The 18841-nt window shown below is 42.7% G+C and overlaps 1 protein-coding gene across 5 annotated transcripts in view; it reads right to left on the bottom strand.

Moving 5' to 3' along the window:
- Positions 1-374: 374 nt before the first annotated feature.
- The window catches only part of INPP5D (inositol polyphosphate-5-phosphatase D), a 90866-nt gene continuing 72399 nt past the window's right edge, over positions 375-18841 (bottom strand). For 3 of the 5 annotated variants that reach the window (XM_077349290.1, XM_077349289.1, XM_077349288.1), the window contains exons 22-29: positions 17019-17098; positions 13204-13291; positions 12390-12539; positions 7851-7947; positions 7564-7680; positions 5976-6248; positions 3774-4332; positions 375-2549 (exon numbers count right to left, since the gene is read on the bottom strand). In XM_077349290.1, coding sequence (XP_077205405.1) covers positions 2508-2549; positions 3774-4332; positions 5976-6248; positions 7564-7680; positions 7851-7947; positions 12390-12539; positions 13204-13291; positions 17019-17098 — 1406 coding nt within the window. In that variant the 3' untranslated portion in view covers positions 375-2507. The remainder of the gene's footprint in view (positions 2550-3773; positions 4333-5975; positions 6249-7563; positions 7681-7850; positions 7948-12389; positions 12540-13203; positions 13292-17018; positions 17099-18841) is intronic. The other 2 variants (XM_077349291.1, XM_077349293.1) reach the window with 2 other exon arrangements.

The following is an 18841-nucleotide window of genomic DNA, read 5'->3' as shown; positions in this document are numbered from 1 at the left end:
GTCTTCCCGTTCTCCCTGTACTTCAGGTGGGTGGCCCACTGTGTTTGTGTGTGTTTCTAAATTGTTGAAGGTACCATTATTTATTTAAATGTGTGTTTCCTTAAAAGCACAATCAATTTAATTAAAAGTCAGAAAACTATTCTGGGGATGGGCAGGGAAGTTTCTGCTGCACTGAACATTTTAAAATCACAGCTATGGGGAGAAAATGGCTCAGTTTAATGGAACACAATGAGTACCTCCAGAGTAGCCCTACCAGGCATATATATGCTCTAAACTTGCACTTTTGCAGCAACCAGAATAAGAGAGATATTTTGCCCAGCAAGGATCACCTTGACTTGGGGTGCCAGCAATACAAAGCAATGGAAAAGCAGACATCTGATAATAATTTTATTTATTTCTTTGATTTGACGAGTCTACCTTCAAAAACATCTATCCTGCCTCATCTCCTTGAACTCACAACAGGGAATAATTTATTTTTATCTGGTGCTTCCACATAGCGATTTCCCCCACATGAACAGCAGGAAACAGATAGCATCCAGGCAATGGCTGCTTCCATATGGAGGTTTTCCTCCACTTTTGCTTTCCAATTAGTGGGAATTGGGGGTGGGTGGGTGGGCGGGCAAGGAGAGTACCCACACTATGTCATGTTTTAATCATGCTCCAATAATTGATTCTCTATCCCTGGGATGCTCTTTTCAGACTTGCTTTTCTCCAGTCCTTTTGAAAAGTCAAAGCACATTTGGATGGGAAGGTATACATGCTTCTGTTCACTGGAACTGTTGTTGTTATGTTGTTTTGACTTATGGTGACCCTATGAATCAACGTCCTGCAAAACAGCCTTGTGGGAACGATGGCTCCCTGTCCCCTCACTGTGCCACTGGAGGGCGTTTTTAGACTTTGAAAAATAAATTGGCAATTGCAATAGAACACTCTGGCACTACAGCAATTACTGATTTGTTTTAAGCTCTCGGGTGGTGCGGTGGTGGAAAGATGCAGGGAAATAGCAGCTGATGGGAGAAGGTATGCAGTAAGCCCCCTTATGGAAGCTGTATTGCCAGCATGCATGCTCCTGCACTAGCTGCACTGGTTAATCCCTGCTGTGTGGATCAAGCCCAGACTGTGCAGAACTTGTGTGGCTCTCATTTTTTCTACTTTTATATTGGAGAAAACTGATGCCATTCCTGCCCGTTCCCACACTGTTTTCTATCGCCACGGTGGAGTGTGCTTTCATAACCCCCATGAGGATGCAGCCATAGTTTTGATAAGGAATCATTACCATTTTAATTTTTGCAACAAACATGGAAAAACAGCAAAAATTATCTAAACTATACAATTTTATGGCAAAGCTATATCTAACAGTCATAGATGGAGATAAAAATAAAGACAAATGTAACAGTACAACTGATGTGAATAAAGATGATACGAACTCTGCTAGTAACCAACCAGAAAGGCTTTCTGATTGACAGAGCAACTGCCTTTCAAAAAGGCTGGAATGGCTAATATTCAGTGGTTGTTTCTATTAATTTCTCATTTGCACTTGAAGATGATAAACAAACCTTCATATTTTCCTGAATTTATAAGTATACACAAGAGGGCAGACCAGATCATTAAGATCACTGGCCTTATCCTACAGCAGGGTTTCTTGATGGCCCTGAATGGGTGGAAGTTAATTCATTTATATATATTTTGATAAACATTTTGATAAATAAACATTTATCAGAGATTGGAAGTCACGTCAACCTGCTACCCCCATGGCCAATGATGGGCCTGGGGGGGGGGGGAAGGGGAGGGGCCCTGGGTGGTTGTATACACAGCTAGGCCCGCCAACTATATTCGGCATGATCGCACCACTTCTGGGGGTTCTCGAAGTCTGAAGAATGTTTTAGGGGTTTCTAAATGCAAAAAGTTGTCCTATAGGAATTTTTCATCCTGATACATGTTACCAGTCAAGGAAATAGAATACTAGTTGGGGAATAGAACAGTGGCAATGATCATTAATAGAAATGTGGCCCAAAGGACATATTTTTATTTCTGCAGAAAATCCATACTTTCCATTGGAGTTATAAGACTGTGAGTGTTCTATATGCCTGTGTTCTTTGCTCTTCTGCTCTCTCTTTGTCAGTAAGGAAAAAGCAATGGAGTAGGCTTTGCCACTGTCTAGATGGTTGACTGAACAAACTACTCAAGACTGAAAATGTGGTATCCTACAAAGGCAACTTGTGTGTCCAGAACAGTCTTGGGATGTTCCTGCACTATTATCTTTTGCATTCCAATATCTGTCCCTCTCATGCGATCTCAGAATATCCTCCTTGATCTCAGAATAATTGCCAAAGTTGCAACATAAAAGTCTAATGGAAACTTGATAACTGTTGGTCCAAGCTGGCTTTGCATCTCAAAGGATGTGTGTGGATACAGAGATTCTCTCTTTTACATGTTAAAAATCCAGTGCTCTATGCACCAGACTACGCAAGGAAATAACAAAGACTCTGGGAAAGGTTTGTTTCCTTTCAGGACTCTTCCAAGGATCTCATCTTTGATGTTCGTATTGGCTGCAAAGACAAAATTAAAAATAAAAATCACACCTAGCTGCCTTGCAAGAGAATTACCATAGGGGTTCAAAGGCAAGTGGGGACATTTTAAAGTATCTTAAGACCAAACTAGATGCAATGGTGTGATCACCACAGGGACACCACCATTATTTGAAGGTAGTTTAAAATGGCTGCAAGGGCTTGATCAGAATGTGGCAGACTGCCCTCTTCTCTCCCCCGCCCCCTCTTTGTGCCTTAGCAAATGCAGAAATTACCAACACCAATCAATGGCTGTTTTTGCACTTAATGATGCAGGGGAGGACAAGAGAGTTATGCTGTGGATTTGACCATGATCACACCCTCCTGGCAACCTCGTGGCAGCTGTGATAACACCATCACATCCATAAAGACCCAGTGTGATGTAGCGGTTAGAATGTAGGGCTAGGTTCTGGGATATCAGTTTCAAAGCTGCACTCTGCCATGGAAGCTAAAATGGAGGACAGAAGAATGAGGTAAACCCCCTTAGGCCCCCACTGGGGAGAAAGACAGAGTATAAATGAAGTCAATAAATAAAGCAAGTTCAAGATAGTTCTTCTACCCAGGTGCAGCTTCCCTATGGAAGAAAAGTGGTTAAGAAATATAACAACAACAAGAAGAAGAGAATAAAAAGCAATGACTTCTTTGCAGGTGAAGGAGGAGACCATTTCTAGCGGAAGCATGGTACTGCTGTGCTGCACCACTACTGGCTTGCCTGTGTTTACATCCAAAGGCTACTACGAGTTGTGGGCAGAGACCTAGGGGTGCCCCTCTCCACTTTTAATGGCGTTTGGCAGTACTTGGTTCTCAAACTACTTAATCTTTTATCAGGAGCATTACACCTTTAGTTAATGCTGCAGTGTGTCAGGGACCTGCTCCTAACAAAATAGCTCAGAGGTGAGATGAAAAGTTTCTGCAGGCTTATAATATCAATACAATTCTGAAATGCAGATCAGAGAAGATGGGGAGGATTAATCCTGGAGAAGCAGTCCTGAGGGCATGAAGGTCCCAGGCTGTTTATGGCTTTAAATGTATTGGAAGAATTTTTTACTGTTGATTTTTATGTTTTTTACAATATGTTCCCCATAGTCCCTTCTTGTCTGTCAGATCACCAACTTGAATTCTATATGCTAAACATCATGGGTGCCCCAAGTGGGCATAAAGGCATACAACTTCTGCCTAACAAGGAAAGGAAAATGAGCAACCTACCGGTACCACCGTTCCACTGACAGTTCTATCTTCATTTTGGTGTTTTCTAAGGTGTGGTAATTCCAAACTCTCACGATAATCTCGGCCCTTGGGGTTTAGCATGTCAAGCACCATTTGACTCTTGGATGGAAGAGGTGGTTTGCTGTGCCCTACTTCAGATCTTGAGAGCTTAACGGGCTTCTTCATTGGCACCAGAGCATCTACATTGGTACAGGGCTGCTGCTTGTTCTGAGTCTTTTCATTCAGGGCAGTCTTTTCCTCTGACTGGGCAGAACAAGTGTAAGAACGAAATCGGGGTGTGGGGACTATGAAAGGAGGAGAGCATTGTTGCTTGTTAGAAGCTTTGCTGGTGTCCATCTCCTGAAGTTTGGTGAAGCTTTGATCAGGGGTACATGGGAGTTCTTTTCGTGGAGCCTTCATCAAGTCCTGATCTCTCTTAGACACCGGTTTGTCCTTGGATTTTGTGAAATCATATAGTGGGTTGTCAATCATCTCTGGCTTGGAGTACGTTTCTTCCAGTAGCAATGGTTCTACCACGCTTTTCCTTACCTCAGCATATCTGCAACAATTAAAAGGACAAAAACTAAAGGTGCAGCAAGACAACATTAAATTTGTAAAGAGTAAGGAGGATATCAAAATGGCTGTGATAAAAGCAGATGAGAATACTGATTAAAAAAAACAGGGACAGGTGGCTATGTACACTGCAACAACAGCAGTGATGTTACAACCAGTTGCCTCTCATTAAGGTGCTAAAAAGAGTTCCTTTAGCTGGGTTGCTGAGAATAATTTGGTGAAATTATATGCACTAACTTTACACTCCAGAATGAGTGTAAAGGCCCATGATTTTCCTGTCTCTCATTAAGTTCCAAGACTATGCTAGGCCTGCAGGCAGTATCTCAGAATGGGAACAGGACAGTAGATCACAAAGAAAATAACAGTGTTTCTCCATCAAAAAACAAGTGGCTCAGCACAGCCAGAGCAGGAATATAGGACCTATCCAGGCAATGTGATTATGGGGAGAGTTACAATGAACTCTTCCAGGTGCAAGCAAGAGAGAAGCGACCCTTGTGGGATATGCCAGCTCTTTCTAGAGTCAGGATGCATATTTATCTGAACGTGTGTGCACGTATGCATGCGTGCGTGTATGTGACAACCCAAAAGTTGTTTGTCAGATTGTGCTTAAGAACTTTGTCTGAAGAACAGAAGCCCTATATCAGACCAAGAAAATAATATAGCAAAACAAAAGAAACAATGAATTGGGTGGGTCTTTGGAGATCAGTCAAGAAAGGGTGAATATAAAGCCTCTTTATTCTGTTTCCTTTAAACAGTGATGAGGCTTGATGCTGAAAGCTGTTTCAATTATATTTCATCAGCTGCAAAAGCTGAAAATAAGGATTAAGATAATAAACAATACGAAATAGTTACAATTTCCAAGAAGGGACAATGAATAAATGAGGCATAATGATCCAGAGAAGCTACAGGCTGCAGTACCTCTAACTGATCACTTAGTAAGTATTGGCTATATACAAAATTGTGTTATTTTGATAAATCTCTACTCATATTATTCCCCTCCATTTTTTTATTACAGCAAGACAAGCTAAAACAATCACTTTGAGCATGGTTCCTTCTTAGAGCTGTTTTCTATGCTTTATAGGGTAAGTCTCGTTTATTCATTGTCCCTTCTTGGAAATTGTAACTTGGGACTTATGTTTTGTATTGTTTATTGTCTTATTTCTCATTTTCAGCTTTTGCTGCTGCTGAAATATAATTGAAAGAAGGGTACCCTGTTCAGCTCAGCTTTCATCACCAACTCTCATCATTGTTTCAAGGAAACATAAGAAAGAGGCTTTATATTCACACTTTCTTCACTGTGCTCTTGAGACATAGTTGGCCACATGATTCATTGTTTCTTTTGTTTTGCAAAGAACTCTGACAGGCACGGGTGGGGGCAGCTACCTGCTGAGAGTGTGGGGCTATTGCATCAAGGCAAGTGGTAGCCAAATAATTTCAGGGAGGCTGGGGAAGCAGTCCTCCTTGTCTCTGGCTTTTTCTTGAGACCTTCCATCTTGAACCATTATGACAGTGGTGCAGAAGGGCAACTGCATGTTCTCCCAGCGATCATATAGCCCAGCAATCATTCCAATTCTGGTCTGATAAGCAGGTGAAATGGAAGGAAACTACAGAAACTATAAGAAAACTCACACTTGGTGGTCCTGATTCCTAGGTCCTGGATTTCGGTGAGTTACAGCTGGAACAGGTGGCCTCGGTGACTGGGGTGATAAGTCAGAAGGCATGGTGGGAGACTCCAGTCCCATCAGAGAAGGGGTGTCTTTGGTCTGTGGGTCATAACTCCAGAGAGCAGGTGATTGGTCAGGTGATGGGGTCTGTTTAAGCTGACTTGTTGTGGAGAACTGCTGAGAGGCAGGAGCAATTCGTAAGTAGTTTGGATTGCTGATGTCTGTGGCTGTTGTACTGCTGAGGTGGGATTGGTAATGCGGAGAGAAAAAAATCAGAATCATACACAGGAAGTGAAAGCAGGTAGGGCTGCCACTTTTGCCCAATGAAAGTTCACTGAGAGGCCCCTGCCCTTCCACACAAGATTGGCTAACGACTCTGCCACCATTTTGAATACAATGGCACTTGATGGGCAGTATCTACCATTAGAAAGGAGAGGTAGGAGAAACCTCAATAAGTTAAAACCTTAAGGTAAAAATAATATTTAGCATTTAGATAGCATGTCTGAATGTCAAAGCCCTTCAAATATGTTATCTTGATATTCTTTGCAGCTACCCGGTAAGACAGACCACATTTTAAAAATGCCAACCACAGTATACCATTACCATACTTATATACAGTATAACATTCTCTCTAGGTGGAATCTTTGTTCTTTATATCATTTATATATCATTTTGATCAATTTTTCCTGAGCCAACAAAGCCTACGTATTTCTAAAGGCAGTGATGTTTGTCCTATTCTCACGAGAAACCAAATGTTATGAATCCAAATTTCCAAATCAAGCAGCTTATCCTGTTTCCAAGACTGTTCCACCAACAGTCTTCTTCTTCTGAGTAAATTTTTCATTGGTCATTTACATTTCTTCTGTAACTTTTTGGCAAAAGACCTAAACGGGCAATTTCGGGATCACATCGCGTTCTAATTTGGATTAGTTCCCACAGGCCTTACTAATATACTAGGAGGGGAATTGAGCCATCCTTTGTAAAAGTGTAGCATTGCTTCCTTCTACCAACAGTAATAATTTTTAATAAAAGGGATCTTATTCTGAGAAAATTGCAAGGCAACTTGTGCTTCGGGAAACCTGGTGTAAAGATAAGTGGTCCTGAGGTAATTTTGCCCACTCCTGTCTGCCTGGAAATTTGCTGTTATTATTTCCAGGATGGAAATTAGGTTATTTAGGAAACTCAACCTGCTGAAGTAACAAATAAGACAGGTGGCCATGGAGGGCCCAAGACCTTGTGGCACCTCTGGAGGGAAATCCAAAGGGCAGCTTCTTCAAATATAATAATAAATTGCAATATGTTCCCCTTAACAGCACTCACTTATCCTCATGCCAGTAGCTATTTGTCCTTATTGCACATCTGCTCTAAATCTGTTGACTATTAGTTACCCTAGCTCTTCCTGAAGAGTGCCTAAATATATCCTTATGGGATAAAAAGATATCAATAAATTATATCTGGGCAGGAATGGTAGGATGAGTGCATCCAAACAGACCCAATCTGAGAGAAGTGTTCCGTGGCTACATAAGCGCATGAAGGTGAAATCGTGAGGTTACCGTGAGAGGTCTTCTTTGCCCTCATCCAGAGATGCTGTTATGGTTCCTCGAGAGCGAGCAAGAGCAGCTGCTTCTTTGGCTACCAGGTGACTAGATCTCCTGTTCGAGGAACAGCCCCTTGAAGTGAAGAGGTGAGTAAGTTCTCCCTATTTGTTTAGAAACTATTTATTTATTTAGAAACAACTTTCCCAGGACTTTATTCTCCAGTACCTTCTAATTTTAACAGATGCAGGTCTGCCTGAGGGCGTGTCATCCAATCTCGTGAAATCCACTCCTAGCCATCTTACCTATTTGTGGGCTCCCACTCTTTGCCATGGTCTATACTGCACATGCTTCTCATTGGTTTCGGTCCAGCAGATTCATCCCGCTCAGTCTTCACAAAATCTGAAGGAAAGGAAATGTGAGAGAGTTTGTATGTGATACTCAAGATCTAGCTCTGCAACACTGCAGCCAGTTCATATGGTGCTCCACAGTGCCCCCTTGTTCAGGGAAAACGGTCCAAGAGGGAAGGCTGAGGCCCCTCCTGCCCCTGCACTACACCTCTGAGCCAAACGTAGCCCTGCAGCACTTGGAATGTTAGCTCTCCAATGTTCAGGTGACATGAGCTGGGCCGGGGGTGCCTGAAGTTCAGTACAATGAGGCCTGAACTAGATTAGGGCTGTCCCTCACTATTCATCGATGACACCTGCACCTCTCAGAGGGCAAAACCACCACCTCAGCTAGGAAGGGAAGAGAAACAAAGTGAAATTCAAGGGTTGCTGCTCATCATGTTGATCTCTCTTTGACCACTGAAGGAATCTGGCCGGAGTAGCGCAGGTCTGGCCTGGCGCACAGTCTGGCCAGTTAGTGGGTCCCTGAAATTCCTTTCCTCGGCCTCTGGCAGATTTTTTTCCATCTGTGCATCTGTGATATAGACTGAATATTCAATACATATAAATATCAGCAGGTCCCTGAGGATATTGACAACTGCACAACACTTTATTCCCATTCCCCACTGGCATAAGAAATGGAAACGAATTTGATGAGCACCTAAGTTATTAATGTTAACTGTTTTACTGTTTAATGTGCAAATGTTTTAAATGTTGCAAGCTATCCCAATCTAACCACAACCATTCTGCTATAATAAGAAAGTTATAGAGGTACATCCTTGTTCAGAATAAAGAGAACATAATATTACTCCTGCAATAATTATTAATTAATATTATTAATACTTTTCTCTTTCATTTTACGTGGGAAGTTTTCATCAGGCAGATAAACAGTGATAATAGCATTTGTTATTGTTTCATGGAGGGCAGGAATAGCAGTGGTTACTAGCAGTGGTGACTAAAGGGAGCCTCTACATTCAGAGGCAGTAAACCTCTGAATACCTGTGTCAGGAGGCAACAATAGAGGAAGGCCTTGGCCTCTGGCATAAGTGATTGGCCAGGATGCTGGACTTGACAAATCACTTGTCTAATCCAGTGTGGCTCTTCTTATGCTATTATTTTTGCATTTTGGAGCCTGTTGTGTACTGAATACTAGAGATGGGCATGAACCAGATCATGAGTCAAAATTCAGCATGACCTTGGCCTCTGTAGCCTCTGAACTGATGTTCAGGGAAGGTGCCAACTTTACCAGACTTTTGTTTGGATTGGTTCAGCTGTTCATGTCATTTAAAGGGAACAGCTGTGCATGGTGGGTCTGCCCCTCAGCTGTTATGTTTAAACTAGCTTCACAGTCCGTTCCTAAGAATGGGCCTTGAAAGAGTCCCCTCCCCTGCCTGCCAGCCAGACAGCTTAAGGAGGCTTTGGGCTGCAGCTCACAGCCAGATCAAATGGGGCAGGCAGGGGCTGGCCAGCTCGTTAGCAGGCCTGGGACAGAGCTCCTTAGCAGGCAGTCAGCAGGCCTGGAGGCCCTTGTTAACATGCCCTGCTTAACAGGCTGGGAGGACCTCGTTCCTTTGCTGGCTGCACCCTGATTGGCCCTATTCCAACTTGGACAGCCGAACACGTTCCACCCCCCAGGCTGTTTCACAAATATACAGAGGAACCATGGATAAGGATGGCTGCCAGACAACCAGTGTGTTTCACTCCCCTGCTTCAAAATGGGAGGAAGTGAAATAGCTGATGGGTTCATCCTGCCATTAGGACGAAATGGCTGCCCCAGAGGGAGGAAGCAAAACGGATTCTCCCTTTCTCCCAGCCACAACTTTGAACTGGTTGGATCAGTTTGGGGAAAATTCCAGTTCAGTCTGAGGTTTGGTTCAGGGGTTGCCTTGAACTGAACCAGAATATTTAGATTCATGCCCATCTCTAATGTACACTCTTTATTGCCCATTTTCAACAGATTTGACTGGGGTGGGGAAAGAGAACTACTACAAGTGGAAATAAATTCTGCTGAAGTCTATATTAGTGACAGACAGGTAGAGGGCTCTCTCTGTCTGTTTATGTGCTTTAAAGCCAGAAGGGAAAGTTATAACTGGATTCTATCCATTTCTTTTAAGACAGAATCACAGAAAAATACTTTCTGAGCTCTGAAACCACCATTAGATGTTCTTAACAGTTTAAAAAATACATATCTTTTTTGATACATTTTAAAAAAAAACTGTTAAGTCCTTTTTGTGATCTTCAAAATATGAAGGCTTTATTCATGCATTAAATATTCTGAAAAAAGATCATCCACATGTAGGGAAACCACCTCCCTCTTGCTCCTATGCATGCATCTCATTATGTTTTTTTTCTGAATGCATGCAATAATTAAGGCCCCTTTCACTAAATGGGATATTATCCATTGTTGGCCCGGTTCAAAGTAAAGTGATAGTGGGATGAGGATTTCATACATCAACTTTCTTCTGCAAATGAGCTGCACCCCTTTTCTTCCCACCCTTTTTTTGCTGTTCCATCTTCCTTGCCGCCCCCCTCAAATGTTCTAAGTTGAGCGCTATGATGCTAAGACTAGTATAGTCTCGCAATGGAGTCAAAGCATCTCAATAGTGCTTCTGTTGACTGAAGTGCTATGTTGGCATGCGCTATAGTGCTCAACTTAGAACGTTCAGAGGGGAAAGGAGAAGAAGACTGCATGGCAAAAGAGGGTGGGGGGAGGGGCATTGCAGGAAGCACTATGGTCATTTTAAACAGCCCACCACAGTGATTCAGAAGTGCAGTGAAGAGGTGAAAATGGAAGACAGCAGTTTCCCCTCAAGCCTTGCTTTGCCAACAGGATGCAAGCAGCTTTGTATGAACATGTGAATAAAATCTGTTTGCAGCCAGTTGCTAGAAAGACTGTGTCTGGACTGACACAAAAAGCCTGTTCTGGCTCTGGGGAGGTGAGGCTAGGGTACATGGCTACTTCTTGACATAGGCATAGCTGCTTTGTATTCTTGAGTTTCTGAGGTATGTACTGGAAAAGACTAAATAGACAGACAGGCCACCTTTGGTGTTTCGGCAAGCACTGAAGACTTCTGGGAACCATCTGGTGGCTACTGTGTCCTTTCTTTAGCTTCTCTAAAGGCCAAACTATCCCATATGTCTTTTAACAAGCTGAGGCTGAGTTATGTGTATCTGACTCACTTTCACCTCGTTCATACAGCAACTGCAGGGAATGTTGCATTTAAAGCCCTCAGGAGCCAGTTTGACTCAGGAGGGGGGGGGGAGCGCTCCTGCTCCCTCACACTCTTTCCATAAATCGAAACAGCTCTAGGGGAACTATCTGCATAGCTTTGGATCTCTCGATGTGCTCAGAATACTTCAAGTGCAACTCCAAAGTTATGCAAATGACTCCTCACTGAGGCTGTTCCTGCTCAGGAAACAGGTGTGCGTGTGTGTGTGTGTGTGTGGGGGGGGGAAGGCAGGAGTTCCTCTGAGCCCACCCCCTGTAACACTGGCCTGACAGGCTCCTCCTTGTGGTCACTATGTGACTGAGATGAAGACAGATTGGGTCCAAGAAGCTCAGGCCCAATTTGTGACAAAATGATACTTGACACTGAGACATTTGCACACTGGGCTTTTGATGCAGCTTGGCTTCTTAACTTGAAGAAAAACTGGGGGAGACTCGCAAAAGACATTGTGATAAGGAGAATAGAAAATCCAGTGCAGTTAAGTAGCCAAGCTGCATCAAAACCCAGTGTGCTTTTCTCTACCAGTATGCTGCTTTTCTCTATCAGAAGTGGCTTTCAGTCACCTTCCCTTTCCTCTCCCCATAACAGACACCCTGTGAGGGAGGTGAGGCTGAGAGAGCCCTGATATTACTGCTTGGTCAGAACAGCTTTTATCAGTGCCGTGGCGATCCCAAGGTCACCTAGCTGGCTGCATCTGAGAGAGCAGGGAATGAAACCCAGCAAGCCAGATTAGAAGCTGCCGCCGCCGCTCTTAGCCACTATACCAAGCTGTACCTCTGAACAGTAACAAGTGACAATTGCAACAAAGCCCTAGGAAGCCAAGATCTTGCTTCTGGAGACATTTGTCTCTTTCTGAATTGTTCAGTCTTACAAAATCAGCCCTGGGTCAGCATGACAACCCACACAAGTTACTGACATGTTCCAAATGTGACATTGCAGCTGAGGGGTATTGATATGGAGAATAGCCAGACATCCAGCATCCTGCATACCTTCCTCTCAGCCCATATTTCTTGCTTGTACCACCCCATTTTCAGGAGGTGCCAACTCTCACCCCTCATATAAAGACTCTGTGATAGAAATGAAGCTAATTTTCAAACTGGCACTCATTGCACTCTCCTGCACCATCACTTTTGGTTGGATTCATCCCAGATTGCTGCTAGGGAAACAGAATAAGCTCTTTTTCATGCATCGTACTCTACCTTTCCTGACCAAAAAATAGCCATTGCCTTACCATAGAGTTTCTCTCTCTGTTTGCCTTCGGAAGTTTGTAGCTTGAATTCTCCTTGAAAAACACCCGTCTTCTCCCCATGATGTGTTAGCATAGTTTGGATCGGGACCAGGGATTCTGTAGCTCCACTCTGAAGGTCAATACAACCTTCTCCTAGGAAACAAGGAGGGAATGGAATCTGATAAACTGGAAGCTTCACAGCACGTTTCTCTCATCTCTCCAAGCGAACAGGACTAAGGTACCCGCCAAAAGGAAACAATTGTCATTTTCAGATTTTGTGGAGTCCTAAATAATTTCCCCTCCTTGTAGGTGTTCAAGAAGCATTTTGCTGATTGACATTTGTTCTGAGTGCAGATGGACATTTGCTCTGATCCAGTAGGATCTATGAGTATTGCACAAGAGAACTTCCCAAGGGAGGGTGGTTAATACCTGCTGTGAATACAGTGTAGTGGACCTGTTGAAAACATGACAGTGCATTGGCTCTGTGACCTGTCGTTGAAGAAATATTTACAAGTCTGAACAAACTATAGAGGAGAATACTGATCCTTGGGTTTATATTAAGCAGTTTGGATTTGGGTGGGGGGAGGGAGTGGGTAGATAAACATATAGGGAGAAGCACCTAGTACAAAATGTCATAGCCCCTCATGAGTACATAAAGTCACCTCTCACAACACGTGCTGAAATGCATTTTTATAGCAGAAAAGAGAGCACCAAAGCTGTCATTCAAGCTTTCTGCTGTCATTCTCCCCCACGCTGTCAGTGATTTAACTGTAAGTAGAAGTTGACTCATGCACAGGCCTCTGGGATAAGGGCTTACCGTACGATTCATCGCTATCTGATGACTTAATGCTGATCAGAATGTGTTGGTCCAGTAGGTATTCCGGGTCTGAAATAATTGGAGTCAGCTGCAAGGAAAAACCCAAAGAGTTCAGTAGAAACTTAAGAAATAAATGCAGTATTCACAAGTAGTACCTTTTTCTTGTTATGGTGTTTATGTTAAAATAGGATAGCAAGTATTAACATAGGAGATAGGCCTACTGTGTTCCAGTAATTTACTTCTGAGAATGTATGATTTTATCCTTGGGGTCCTTTTGAAGCCGAATTCTGATAATGTAATTTTTGTTTAATGACTTGCACTCAGAAGTATTGATGGAAGGACTGAAACCTGGTCTTGCCATTGGCAGGGAACTGTAGTCAGATACGTATCTGTTGGATGTACATTTTCATATTATATTTTTCAGTGTGTGGATAAAGCCTAAAAACACGATGTGTATGGCCTTCAGCCAAAGGTGAGATGAAAATCCAGGACCCAAGCAAATTTATTTTTGTCTGCCTTTATCAGGCATCAGGGTTACAATTCTTTTTCACAATAATGATTTTGAATGAATTGGAGCTGCACTTCTGAAAGCAAAAACTAATGAACATCTGAAGCAGTTCTTGGGTGATTTGTGGTAGCAACGGCAACAGGTAAGTATGATTCAATGATTCTAAGTAGTATTGTCACTGTAGTATTTCATAATCTTATGGCCGTTCTTTTTTCGTTCATTCAGCTGTTGCATAAGCACAAGCAGTGGAGGGAGTCATGGCTTTTTCTAGAGCAGTGCAGTTTAGGTGGCAATTTTCAGCTGAAGTTTCATAATGGGAACTCAGGGAGATCGTGCAGGTTCTACAAAGAACTGATCTCAGCCTCTTCCTTGAGGAACTCATTGGGTTTTTTTTACATCTATACAATTTGGGCCTAGAGGCCTAACTGCAATGACTCCAGCAGCTGTCTTAACAATCACAACACAGGGTTGCCAGCTCTGAGATGGGAAATTCCTAGAGATTTTGGGGATGGAGCCAGGAGTGTGTGGGATTTGGGGCAGTGAGGGACCTCAGTAGAGTATAAGGCTATGGAGGCTACCCTCCAAAGCAGCCACTTTCTCCAGGAGAAATGATTTCTGTAGCCTTGAGATGAGCTATAATTCCAGGGGATCCCCAGGTTTCCCCTGAGGACTAGCATCCCCAACTACAAAGCTTCTTTTCCACAGTCACCATCAGGAGGCAAATGGCCTCTCTTCAGAACATTAAGGGCATTTCCGCACATTGTTAAAAATAGCGTTACATCAGCTGAGTGGCATAACACTACATATAATCACACCTCCCGGCCCCTCCTCATCTTTTTTGCTGTTTCACTCTTCTCTGCCACCATTTTGTGCCTCTCCCCCTCCACAAGTGCTGATGGAAATGGCGGAAGAGAGCAATGCGATTTATATGCAACTCTCTTCTGCCTGTCAATCAAGCCAGGTAGCCAATCCCCTTTCTCCATGCTTTAAAGGGCCCGTAATGCCTGCTAATTGTTTTAAAAAATTAATAGTTCTTGTTGAAACACCTATGCCTCTAATCATATATGCCTAGTGCTTCTTAATTGCCACCCCTTATGGAATCATGAATCCTGCTGCTTTTAAAAATAAATCTCATTCCTGATTTTTTTGGGGGAGGGGAAGCTTAAAAAGACATGCTTTGTGCTACAACTTTGGGGGAATTTTTGTGTGTGTGTTTGCCTGCACAATTGAATGCCTATTCATTGCTCCAGGCAGTTCACTTAAAAAAAAACCTCTCCCATCCCTGGGAGAAGGGAGAGGAAGGTGGGTGCGAGGGTGGGACATTCAAAGCAGGGGTAGCACTTCTTCACCTCCATACATTTTTTTTTTTTGCTGGTGGCCTGCTGGTTGCTCTCCAGTAGGTAGCGCTACATATGTTGGTGAATCCGCTTTTGGGGATTCACCAACTAGCGCTTTAAAGTGGAGGATGTAGCTGGCTATTTACTGCTCAGATGCTGCATGTTGGCAACGTCATGCAGAGGGGCTGGAATATAACGACAATGAAAGGTAAGTATCTCAGTATTTTTAAAGGGTGCGGAAATCCCCTAATTCTGATTAACTATCACTCTTTGTAACTGTACAACAGAATGAACACAGTTTAATTGATAAGGTTGAAACTGAGGGGCATCCTTATTTATTTTTAAGCTATGTTGGCTCGCTTGTATTACTGACAATCGTGTTGTCAGGACCTCCTTGTCTACTGGTGGGGAGGGATGGGGGTAGGGTTGCCAGGTCCAGGCTGGAAAACTCCTGGAGATTTGGGGATAGAGCCTGTGGAGTTTAGGGACATCAGTGAGGTACCAGGCCATAGAGCCCACCCTATAACATCTAGTTCAAAAGAATGGTTCAAGGTGTAACTATGCTGCCCAGCACCAGTTTCTGAACTGAAGATCTGAGGAAACTTGAGGCAGGTGTATCCATCACAGACCGCCAACATCATCTTTTAAAGTAGAAGGACAGCCAGCCCGTGGGTCTTGTTCTTTCTCATACAAAGCCACTGGGAGGCTACTACAGCAATACTTAGTTGGAAATCCTTCTAAGGACACCAGCTGGAGAGTCATTTCAACATGTTCTTCCAAGCTTTTTAATTACCCATATGCTCATGTAATATAAGGATGTGGAGGTCTTTCAACAGAGTCCTGACAGGGCATTCTATGAATTAGTTACACAGACAAGCATCTCCCAAAATAAGATTTTTTTGGTCTACATTGCAATTGTTTCCCCTCAAAATCACTCATGTTGTGGGTAAACTGCTTTCTTGGAACAAACAAACCACAAATTGTTGTTGCATGGAAAGTATGATTTTTAAAAATCTGCCACCCCAAAAAGCACTCCCTTGCTGTTATGATAATTGTAGAGATAGGTAGATATGTGAATGTCACAAGCACCTTTTGATAATGTCTGTAATTTAACTAGTGACATAATTCCTCCTCCACATATGCTTGTGTGATCACTGTGCATCTTTACAAAGCCTTTAAATAAAGATTCCCCATTCCATTCTTTAGAGACAGAGTACTTTCTGCTGTAGCACTCAAAGTTGCAAAGACCCAGCAAAGCAATATTTTATGGACCTTCTTATGTTTTATGAATAGATTTTTAAAGCAATATATACCTACTTCTCTGTTGCTGTGGTGCCGGTCTAAAAGATGTATCTAGTCAATTTCACTTCCCTGCTGCTGTACAGCAGGGAAGTGAAATTGACATGGACAAAGATGCGCAGGAAGTAATTTCCCCATCTAAATCCCTTATCCTGGGACTAGGATGTCACACTGAGACTCCTGTACAGATCATGAAAATTAAAAATAATTTTGATTAGGGCCATGTTTACCCCTTATCAATTTAAGGGCAAGGCCTAAATTATCTTTTATATGCAGTTCTAGAAATCTGTACTCAATTTACAGGCGGGTGTTTATAACTGCTCTTCTCCTTTAAAAAAATGTGATTCTAGATATATAAGGTGATGTTCTATATCACCATAAGTTTAAAAGATTTTTTAAAATACAAATTTGCTGTACAGCAAAGTAACATATATAATTTTGTTACAGTAAGTATAAAGCCTAATGCTGGGAGCGATTGAGGGCAAAAGAAGAATGGGGAGACAGAGAATGAGGTGGCTGGATGGAGTCACTGAAGCAGTTGGTGCAAACCTAAATGGACTTTGAAGAATGGTAGAGGACAGGAAGGCCTGGAGGATCACTGTCCATGTGGTCGCGATGGGTCGGACACGACTTCGCACCTAACAGCAAGCACAAAACCATCTCCCACCTACCTTAGGAAGGCCTACAAACTTTACCACCAGTTCCCCTTCATTTCCTTCCTCATTTTCTCCTTCCTGGCTCTTCACAAAGCCTGTAACAGTGTTAGAAAATAAAATCATTTGCCAGCTGAGAAATGCATTTGTAAGAAGTAAACAAGCAAAAAAAACCCCTTACTGTCAAGGAATTATTCCTTGTTCTGGACAAAGAAATGGACAGCATCTGAGAATTTAAAGGATATGACCCTGAATGAACAAAGCCTTACAAATGGCCTTTCTGGGCCATCATTTTAATTATTTCGTTCTAAATTAGAACAGCATTAGGAAGCTCTGTGTATGCATGGACAAGAGGATAAGGAGAACATGACAACTTTTCCTACACCACTCAAGATAGCACATTTTCTGAAATTCTAATTTAAGATTCTAACACATGGTTTCCATAGAAATGTATGCAAATCTATATATAGTCAAAACAATTTTTTTTGTAGAGCTGGGTAGAGCTGTGGCATGAAAATACTGGGAAGAGTACAGTAGAAGCATGCTATTTCTCTTTCAGGTCTGGCCCTGTTACAGAGGACAGCATAATCAGCACACTTTGGGCATGTTGTTTTTCAAGTTGTGAAGAAGTGCCTTTTTTGGGTGGAGGTCTAACTTAAATAAAATCTTTATCAGGAAGTTTTAACATTTATTGTCTCTGGTCAGAGAACACACAGGGAGGAAGAATTTAGTCAATGGCTTTCCAAGCTCACTTCAGCTATCACTTAAGAAATGCTAATAGGTTTAGCTAGTGACAATAGGAGGGTTCAGTCCCTCCCTCCCTCTTCAAGCAGGAAGTATAGACTTGGAGGTATTAAATACTAAAGAGACTTCAGGAAAGAATTCCTGAAGAATCTCCCAGAAAAGCTTCTCTGACCCTATCTGACCTGTCACTGGATGGGAAAAGAGAGGTAATCAATCTCCTGGGGGGAAAAAAGAGGAAGGGCTCTTTTGTGCTGAGTCCATAAGAGCAGACAGAACTTTTAACTGAGATCTGGAGGAGGCAGCCATGAACCGTGTGTTGGCTTGAAGAGCTGGAGGAAGCTGCAAAGTAATGGAAGCTCTGTAGAGAACTACAACATCCTAAGCTAAGGAGCCTGTCCTATATTTTAACATAGGGGATGTATAAGAGGGACAGAAGAATTGCATTTTACCTATTTCTTTTGAATCCCTTGCTCAATCTGGTGTGTGCTAAAAGCATGCTTGTGAACATTTGCTCTTTAACTTGGGCTGCCAGAAGCGGTTCTCTGTACCACATAGACCTCCACTGATTTGGACATGCTATTTTAAAATATGGCTATTCCCCCCCCTTGAGTTTCCATGTGATCATGGCAAAAGGGGAGCCTGAAAATTTTTTTCATGAGAATAACGAATTAATTTTCTAGGCTGCAAAAAGCCTACAAGGGATTGCGGTAGAAGTATCTGGTGCAAAATCATGGTTTATGCATTCTGGACACAAACAAAAGAGACATGGCCATCTGGGAAATCTTTGCATGAACTGGGTCAGAAAAATGAAAAGCATGCCAGGATCAGAAAAATGAAAAGCATGCCTACTGGGTGGGGGATACGCTTCTAGGTAACACTGTGTGTGAACGAGACCTTGGGGTACTTGTGGATTGTAAGCTAAACATGAGCAGGCAGTATGATGCAGCAGTAAAAAAGGCAAATGCCATTTTGGGCTGTATCAACAAGGGCATCACATCAAAATTACAAGATGTCATAGTCCCATTGTATACGGCACTGGTCAGACCACACCTGGAGTACTGTGTGCAGTTCTGGAGGCCTCACTTCAAGAAGGACGT

The sequence above is a fragment of the Paroedura picta genome, chromosome 8, assembly GCF_049243985.1.
Source record: "Paroedura picta isolate Pp20150507F chromosome 8, Ppicta_v3.0, whole genome shotgun sequence".
NCBI classification, from domain to species: domain Eukaryota; kingdom Metazoa; phylum Chordata; class Lepidosauria; order Squamata; family Gekkonidae; genus Paroedura; species Paroedura picta.
The sequence above is the reverse complement of the archived record's forward strand: the minus strand, read 5'-3'. Positions and strand labels throughout refer to the sequence as shown.